General features: G+C 36.6%; 1 protein-coding gene across 1 annotated transcript; it reads left to right on the forward strand.

Moving 5' to 3' along the window:
* Positions 1-2,925: 2,925 nt before the first annotated feature.
* On the forward strand, positions 2,926-9,435 carry LOC125241524. Its single transcript, XM_048150053.1, has 5 exons — positions 2,926-3,207; positions 6,973-7,081; positions 7,570-7,710; positions 8,324-8,495; positions 8,923-9,435. The coding sequence occupies exons 1-5, from the start codon at positions 3,088-3,090 to the stop codon at positions 9,068-9,070; spliced, it is 690 nt and encodes a 229-aa protein (XP_048006010.1). The 5' UTR covers positions 2,926-3,087; the 3' UTR covers positions 9,071-9,435.
* Positions 9,436-9,921: the final 486 nt, after the last annotated feature.

Here is a 9,921-nt window from a genome sequence, read left to right on the forward strand (position 1 = left end):
GAATTTTGATGAAAAACATAAGATTTAGACCGCTATTATATGTGTATAGTTTAGTAAAAGTGAAATGGGAATTTGTAAAATACAAAACGAACCACTAACGTGTCAGGTTTTTTATAATACATTTTTGTAAGTGCTCACTCAGTCCACACGTTTTGAGAAAGTTAAAAATGTAAATATCTTACGATTTGTAACACCTAAGACACTCGAAAGTACTTCAACATTTAGTAAAAATTTTTACTAAATATCCACCATCTAATATTTTATATTCGTTGTCTGGTTTTAAAGATATTCAGACATAACTTTTCTCATACAAATGTATCAAGTAGGGTGACCACACTATGTCGGCTCCTGATTTTCCCCACCTTCCCATTGTCATATTGAGATTAGGGAGTTTCGTTCAATTTTGATAATAGTTTATATTAAACTAATACCATATTAATTCTCCATCTGCAAACTGTTTTTAGGTTATGTTCTTGGCCTAGTGATGATGTGTATTGTGTAATTTTTATCGACGTCAGGATAATAACCATATCGACATCTATATCGCTCGTGCGTATTGGCGCGACAGAGCCAGACTAACTGGCACGGCGTTTCGTTTTCGTTTGGCATCGGAGTAATGCCATTCGGCTACGCACGCTGTAAAGCTGCTAACATATGACCGTACGAGCACCGTACCGCACCAAGGTCATCCATATGGTTATTATCCTGACGTCGATAAAAATTACACAATACACATCGTCACTAGGCCAAGAACATAACCTAAAAACAGTTTGCAGATGGAGAATTAATATGGTATTAGTTTAATATAAACTATTATCAAAATTGAACGAAACTCCCCAATCTCAATATGACAATGGGAAGGTGGGGAAAATCAGGAGCCGACATAGTGTGGTCACCCTACTTGATACATTTGTATGAGAAAAGTTATGTCTGAATATCTTTAAAACCAGACAACGAATATAAAATATTAGATGGTGGATATTTAGTAAAAATTTTTACTAAATGTTGAAGTACTTTCGAGTGTCTTAGGTGCTACAAATCGTAAGATATTTACATTTTTAACTTTCTCAAAACGTGTGGACTGAGTGAGCACTTACAAAAATTTATTATAAAAAAACCTGACACTTTAGTGGTTCGTTTTGTATTTTACAAATTCCCATTTCACTTTTACTAAACTATACACATATAATAGCGGTCTAAATCTTATGTTTTTCATCAAAATTCGGCTTTTCAAAAGTGTGAGGATTGAGTGAGCATAAGAAACTATTTGTAAAAAATTAAATACGTCACTAGGTGATCTAATATTTATAGAGGTAGGTTGGCCTATTTTTTACTAAATGTTAGTATATAAATATTATATGTTAAATGAATATATTCACTGTTTTCGTTGGTAGTTTGTGAAAACTGAGTGAGCACATGTTAATGGCTGTATCTTTTGATTTATCTTTTTACAAATTCAGAGATTCGTTTTACAATTGTTTTAGAACTTTTACTAAATGATCAGCATATTTTTTTTTATTTTCGGAAGGTGCTCACTCAATCCACACACACACATTTTTTTAACCCCCGATGCAAAAAATGACGGAGTGTTACAAGACGTGTCTATCTGTCTATCTGTTTGTCTGTCTGTCTGTTTGTGTGTGTGTCTGTCTATGGTATCGTAGCTCCCGAACGGATGAACTGATTTAGATTTAGTTTTTTTTTTGTTTGAAAGCTGAATTAGTCGGGAGTGTTCTTAGCCATGTTTCATGAAAATCGGTCCACTGTATCGCGGTCGGGGTTTTTTAATTTTTTTTAATCACAAGTTAGTCCATTTAGTTACATATATGAACGCTGTCAGAGTTACCACATGAACCTAAGTATGCAAGAAGCTCCGATCAACATTAAATATATATAATTTTTAAGAAAAAAAAAAACCGCCTTCCTTTGGGGTTCTGGTGATAAATACCTACTTTCAAATGTTGGATTATGTTATCAATTCGTCTGTATATTTTTTAATGTTTGTTATTCGATATCTCCGTCATTTCTGAACCAATTTTGAAATCTGGATGATTCTGAAGTACTTACAGATGAGAATGATTATCAGAACGGAACTCTAACCACTTTCGTGGGGCGGCTCACTCTTCATCAGAAAGTTCCACTGCACCAAATGTCACTGTTCTGGACGTAAGTGCATGCTATTCTATAAAAATACCAAAGTCACTATAAGTGTGCCGTTCAGATTTGAGGAGTTCCATTCTGACCATCATCAGGAGTCCCAACTGCACCAAATGTCACTGTTCCGTACGTAAATGCATGCTGTTCAAAAAACTTTCAAAAACACAAAAATCACCATCTGTATGCTATGCATTACTTTCAGATTTGAGGAGTTAAAAGATCCTTTCGATGTCCAACCCTCGATTTCTCCAGGATCCCATCATCAGAACTGTGTTCTGAGAAAAATGGGACCAATCTGTATGCATATATATTCAATCAAAAAAAAACTCTTTTCTCAAAATCGGTCTAAGTAACGACGGAGATATCGAGGAACAAACATTGTGTAACTAACTCAATTAAAAAAAATAGGCGTAGACGACTTGATAATTCCCTTCATATTGAAGATTTGGAAGGCGGTTAAATATATAAAACACGTCAAATCGTCGCTCCGTTTTGCCGTAAAAGACGGACAAACAAACAGACACACACACTTTCCTATTTATAATATTAGTATGGATGATATAACCTAAACGATCTCAAAAAAAATTCTAGCCAATTCATAAAAAGAAACTTCTTTTCTAAAACAATTTAGATGATTATACCATAATCACTTATCTAACTATTAAGAATACAATGTAAGTCATCACAAAAAAGTCCTACCTACAAATGAGTCACATTGTCAGATAATGGCATTCTGTCAGCGTTCGACCACATTAACAAAATGTCCTATACGAAATGATAACAATTCCCTTTTGTTAGTCCAACATTAACTGCCGACTAACTGATACGTTTAGAGCGCTTTTAAATGATCATTATAAACATTTTAATGTAATGTTTACGTAGTTTCAATAGCTATAGTCTGTAAATTTTAGTTCATTTGCTGGCGAAGCAATGGCTATACAAATATTTTTAGTGGCAGTGATTGTCTTAATCAGTGGAAGTGCAGGTAGAATTGTGAACAAGTTCAAATGTCCTGAAGTAAGGGCTGTTCCACACTTCGATTTGCAACAGGCAAGTACTATTTACTGATAAAATCTGTTGGTTATTTATTTAACAGCATGTCATTTACATAGGTAGATACAAATAAGTATAATATATAAAGATGATGTGCGTATCACGGAGATGAACATGCTCCGTTGGATGTGTGGAGTTTCGCGGAGAGACCGCGTGAGAAACTCCCGCATTCACGGCAGTCTTCATGTCCGTGACATAGCAGACAAGCTCCAAGAAAGCCGCCTACGATGGTACGGCCATGTCTTATATATAAATAAATAAACCGGCAAGTTACATAGGGAACAAATGTCTTGCCATGCCACCTCCGCCTGGCCCCGGACGAAGGGGAGCACCCAAGAAATGTTGGCTTGATGTCGTTGGGGCTGATATGCGTGCTAATGGTCTCACAAGGGATGCAGAAGACCGTGCGAAGTGGAGGAGAAAAAGCCGGAAAGCAGACCCCGGGCTCCGAAGCGCCCGAGCTGAGGATGCAACCGGGAAAACGTTAAGATGAGAGAGAGATGTGTGTATACAATAAGTCGGTACCTATCGTGGGACCTATTTATAAAAATAATGAGAGCCAAGTAGCCAACCCCAAAATTCAAACTATTTTTAACCAAAAATCTCATAATGAATATTAATAAAAATTTGACATTTAATAGAAACATTGACACTGATATCTACCTACCTAATTAACATAATTGTAACTGATTCAATGTATAAATTAACGTAATCTATTAATACCCATGTATAAATTAAGTCTCTAAATACTTTTTAATTAGGCTCTCAACAACTTATGATGAATCTTATGATTTATGTTATAAATACTTATCATTTGATTGATAGGTTATTCAAAATCATTGGTTAGGTATAATATAATGTCATCATGATTAGAATTTTAGTGTTACAAACCGTTATAAATCGCATACCTCTTTAATGAAAACAGTATCTAGTATCAGGTAGACTGCACGGGTAGCATGGTCGCGCGATAGACGATAAAATAGCAGGCCGTCCCTATCGCACTATTTGTAAGTGCGATAGGGACGGCCAGATGTTTTATCATTTATCGCGCGACCATACTTGCCTGCCTGGATATTTCTTTTATTATATCGTGTTTTTAGATGAAAATTCGTATTGTTTGCGTGCGTTTAATAATTCGAAAGAAAACGCATAAAAACTAAAAAAAATCGCGTTTCCCGGGACCTAAGACTAAGCTAAATCAATTTTTCAGCCCCGAAAACCCCCAAATTATGAATTTCAGCGAAATCGTTAGAGCTGTTTTCGAGATCACCGGTAGATATGTATTAGATTAGATTATCTTTATTACTTGTTACATCTAGATTTTCATATTTCTTCCTAACTGTATAAAAGTTAAGTTTACAGATTAATTACGTTCTTCGGGTTATTTAACCTCGCAAGTTTAAGGCCAATTTTTCCAATTTTGAATTTGGAACTTTCTTTTATTTCTATAAAAGTTCAAAACACGAATTTAATTTGTGTCGCTTAACTTCAAACTTAGGTAAATCCATTCTGCTTTAAGGTTTAATATATAAAAAATGTAATATGATCTGATAGATAATCAACCTTAAAGCAGAATGGATTTACCCAAGTTTGAAGTTAAGCGACACATTTGTACTTGTACGCGGGGACTTAGGAGGTTAAGGAAAGAATCTAAACAGATTAGCATTAACATCATTTGTAACTCGTACATTGTACCGCTGTATCTATCGTGTCATCCACGAAGACTGCCACCAAGACTCGTAATGTCATGTTTTTAAACGTTACTTTTGACAAATCTGCGCGACTTTGTAAGTGACACAAACTATACCGTGCGTTGGCGTCGGACGCAGCATTGATAACCAATGCGGATGTCCACTGGCATTCTGCCTATATTTATATTAAAGATAAAGTAGGTAGCTAATTGTAAAACACGGACCGTGTCATTTAAAAATTAACATTTTATTTGGAAAAAGTGCGGAAGGCCGTGAGGTCAACCCCACCAGGAACTCAATAACAATTCTGATTCCGAAAAATATACAAAAAGCCGGTCATAGGTAACGTACATAGTTATAATTCAAATAAAGAAATTTGTTTTTCAATTTCAATAATCAAATAATAGGAACAATTTATTTCATAATAGTTATTTGTTTTACAAGGCAAAAAAGTTGTTTAAACGCCAGTGCTAATATTCATATCCGAGCAACCCTGAGCGTATAGGGGTAGTTCGAAAAGTGAGTCGTTCCCAACACACAATGTGAGCATTTTAAGGCACAAGACCTAAAGAAATCCGCCTCAAATATTATACGTAAAATTAAATCACTCTGAATCGGGCTGACCACAAGAGTGCAAATTAATTTCACACAAATTTTAACTTAATGTCCAAAACTAAAGGAATTGACGTTTAAATGATGATATTATAATATTATGCTGTCTGTTATGTTGTCTTTTGTAATGAATTAACGCCTGACAAAATCGTATTTGCAAAGTATTCGTTATAGAAGGTGAAGCATACATTTTAAAGAAGGATTTTCTAGCAGACACGAAACTGCCGGCGTATCATGCTTCCAATTTTATCACTTATCTATGTGGATAAAGCATCCGTCACGCTTTGGCAAGTATGTCAGTGTGAGAGTGACAGTTGTCTTATCCACGTGGACAAGTGATAAAATTGGAAGCATAATACGACGGCTGGATACCACATATTCAGAGTACTCCCCACGAATACATAATTATTATAATATTTTTAATCAAAAAATATTTACGTATTTAGGTAAATAGAGTCCTATATAAGAATGATTGAGCAAACCAGAACCAACAAACTAAAACAGCGCGTTTATAAAAATTATATTTTTTTATTACAAATACAATGGTTTAGCTTATTATATTTTTTATGTATTTTTAGTACCTACATGCGTGAACGGAGACATATTTTCTGTGTTTATGTACATATTATCATGTAAGTATGTGAATATGACAGTTGCGTGATGTGAATAATAATAAAGCAAGTATAACGACGCGACGTAGTGAACTGAACAGTGAAATGACATCTGAAAGCAATTAGAAATGAAAGGAATTAGAAGGAAAGGTGTCAATTATTGTTACCTTTATGTTAGTATAATTATATTTATACTAACACTAGCTTTTGCCCGCGGCTTCGCACGCGTTAGAAAGAGACATAAAGTAGCCTATGTCACTCTCCATCCCTTCTACTATCTCACTTAAAAAATCACGTCAATTCGTCTCTCCGTTTTGCCGTGAAAGACGGACAAACAAACAGACACACACACTTTCCCATTTATAATATTAGTATGGATATAAGGTAACACCTATTATTGTTTTAATGATATTATTAATTAAGTATATACCAATAGTTCGCGATAAAGGTGTTTCGGGGCCCCGAAAACAGCCGTAACAACTGACAACTTAGGAGTTATCTCTGAAAAAAACGCGCATTCTGTATTTTATATGTTTTTGATATATTTCTGTCTATTGTCCTTTGAGTCGTCGGCAACCCGAACCCTCCTTGGAACTTGTACACTCCTTTTTGCTGTGTACTTAACACAGCAAAAGGGAATGTACAAGTTCCTAACGGGGTCGCAACGCGCATGACTGACACTGTTTGAGTTGCAGGCGTCCATAGGTTACGGTGCCCGCTTTACATCAGGCGGGCCGTATGCTTGTTAGCCACCGACGTAGTATATTTTTTTTTTAATGATACATGTTTAATTGTTTATTCATAATCAATAACAACCTCGAGTCAGTAATAAGTGAAGTATATTTCAGATGCTCGGTGACTGGTATGTGGTGGAGTACTACGCAAGCGCAGAGGAAGCCCTGTCTTACAGTTGTATGAAGTCAGTGTTCGCACAAGATGACCATGTGCCGGCTGCAGGTAAATAAAAAGACTGAACTTAGACGAAAACAACCATTGACAATCTAAGTAGGTACAATATTAAAGATTGGCAAAGGCTCTAGCAACTATCGATAGTGTTAGACGTGTCTGTCTGTCTGCCTGTCTATCTGTCTGTGTGTGTATTTGTCTGTGTGTGTGTTTGTCTGTGGCATCGTAGCTTTCGAACGGATGAACCGATTCAGGGTTCGTTTTTTTTGTTTGAAAGCTGAATTAGTCGGGAGTGTTCATGTTTGATGAAAATTAGTCCACTATTACGGTTTTTTTTTATTTTAATTTTATATTGTGGTTATTTTATGCTACTTTACATTTCGATACTTCATTAATCTTCTGATTATTCTGCATATTTATTTCCTGTAAGTACAGTTTGCATGAACTGCTTACGTATGTACATAAAAAGTGTAATATGTGTCATCAGTTGATACTAATAGATTCATTCAGCAATTTCAGCATGCTCAACTTGATTTCAGATGGTGGTTGGACGCCAGGTGTAACGATGAACTTCACTTACCGTTTCGCGGACGACCCTCTGGGAGAGAATCTCTTCGGCAACATCACTTGGCGCGTGGACCTCAACGAACCAGCACACTGGACCCATGCTGAGAGCACCTGTAAGCAACCAAAAAGGCCTAAGTTATTCGTATGAAAATAAAAAAGTTTTTGACTTGCATAATGGTCTTACGCCCGATTAAAATATTTGAAATCTTTCTTATAAGATACTGATTGGTATCGTAACGCTGTGACATCTTAAAATAATTTACGAGCTGGGATGTTAGTTATCGTCAGTAGACGTAATTTTGGCATAGGAAGATTTAAATATACAAATAAATATTATAAGAAGTATATAGCTTAGCAACTGATGTATTTATTATCTAGGTCTAGTACAGCTTCCCAGTGTACCTCAGTGAGTCACCGCCAATAATACAGCACAAAAAGAAGTCCGCAAAAATACCTGACACAATCTCATTTCTAGAGCTATAAGAGCGTGTCAGCTATTTATACAGCCTTCCTTTTGAACGATATTATTGCCGGTGACTGTATAATACCTACATAAACATACTCAACTCAACCAGTTGCATTGATAAGATAAAATGACAATCGTTAACGCTTCATAACGAACGAGACCACCTTCTCTACTATAATACCCAGAAGGCTAGGCTAGGCTAACCTACTCACATAGAAGGTGAACTCTAGCGTCTGACCTAACCAATCACGTATTTCTAGATGACGGCATCTACAACACGTACGTGCTAGACACTGAGTACAAGACTTGGTCACTGCTGCTGCACTGCGCGGAACCGACAGACAAGGCCCGGTATCTGAGTGCCTTCATTCTGTCTCGCAAGACCACGCTGCCTAAGAACGTGATGGCGTATCTCAGGGACAAGTTGCCCAGGTTTGGAATAACATACCTACTTAGTTTATATTAGAATCTATAACCTGAACAAGAACATGAGCATGATCAATCCATGTTGCGTGGCCATCATGCGTGAAACTTACGGAATAAGTTATTAACACATCGATGACGTTTGGCAGTAACATACTGCTGGTCAATTAATGGTTCACGCTCTATACCGTATCGAATATAGTTATCTCTGTCTAACGCTCTTCCCTATTGATCCTTAAAAGCCAGTCTGTCAACATAATCATAAGGATATCACGTAATTTCTTTAAAAACTGACACATCGGCGAGTCCTTTCCCTTCTCGTACCGTTCTAGTGTGAACAATCCTATAGCCTATTAGTGTACAAGGTAAACAACGGCTAAGTACTTGATAGTTTCAATAAGCTATTAAACTTATAAATGCCGAATTTTATCTCCAGATACGACGTGGACATGAACTACGTGTTCGCGATCCCGCACGACGACTGCAAGGACAAACCAGCGCGTGCCGACTACTTGCCGGTGCTTGTGCCCGTCGACTCCAAGAAGCCGGAGAAACCCGGCCTAAGCTACAATATAGATAACTAAGCCCCTGAAAGTACCCTTTGGTCAAATACAGAATAGGTACATTCCGTTACCCCATACACGCCGTTATCTCCACTAGATAAGTCGACATGAACTGCGTGTACCCTGTGGTCAACATAAAGTACATGTTTAGACCTATTCCGGCTATTCCCTGTAGTTTTACCAGTTAAACCATTAGGAATTTTCTTCCTAATAGACTTACTGATTGTAAGACTTTGCTTTTTTGTATGAAACCAAACGCGACAACTGTTTCGACGGAGCGCGGGGCTCCTATTTCTAGATTGTTTGTCCTTCGGGCATCTACAGTGTGTGTATTCCATACGGGCGAATATTTGGATAACGATTAGTATTGGACCTAAGGAGCCTAACTACATTTTTAGGGTTCCGTAGTCAACTAGGAACCCTTATAGTTTCGCCATGTCTGTCTGTCCGTCCGTCCGTCCGTCCGCGGATAATCTCAGTAACCGTAAGCACTAGAAAGCTGAAATTTGGTACCAATATGTATATCAATCACGCCAACAAAGTGCAAAAATAAAAAATGGAAAAAAATGTTTTATTAGGGTACCCCCCCTACATGTAAAGTGGGGGCTGATATTTTTTTTCATTCCTACCCCAACGTGTGATATATTGTTGGATAGGTATTTAAAAATGAAGAAGGGTTTACTAAGATCGTTTTTTGATAATATAAATAGTTTTGGAAATAATCGCTTCTAAAGGAAAAAAAAGTGCGTCCCCCCCCCTCTAACTTTTAAACCCTATGTTCAAAAAATATGAAAAAAATCACAATAGTAGAACATTATAAAAAATTTCTAGGAAAATTATTTTGAACTTGATAGGTTCAGTAGTTTTTGAGA

Source organism: Leguminivora glycinivorella, chromosome 2 (assembly GCF_023078275.1).
Source record: "Leguminivora glycinivorella isolate SPB_JAAS2020 chromosome 2, LegGlyc_1.1, whole genome shotgun sequence".
Classification (NCBI taxonomy): Eukaryota; Metazoa; Arthropoda; class Insecta; order Lepidoptera; family Tortricidae; genus Leguminivora; species Leguminivora glycinivorella.

Excerpts from the sequence above, each read along its gene's own strand:
- LOC125241524 (XM_048150053.1), top strand. The coding sequence starts at position 3,088 with ATGGCTATACAAATATTTTTAGTGGCAGTGATTGTCTTAATCAGTGGA. Across the intron at positions 3,208-6,972 it reads CACACTTCGATTTGCAACAG|ATGCTCGGTGACTGGTATGT; the intron begins GCAAGTACTATT and ends AGTATATTTCAG. Across the intron at positions 8,496-8,922 it reads CTCAGGGACAAGTTGCCCAG|ATACGACGTGGACATGAACT; the intron begins GTTTGGAATAAC and ends TTTTATCTCCAG.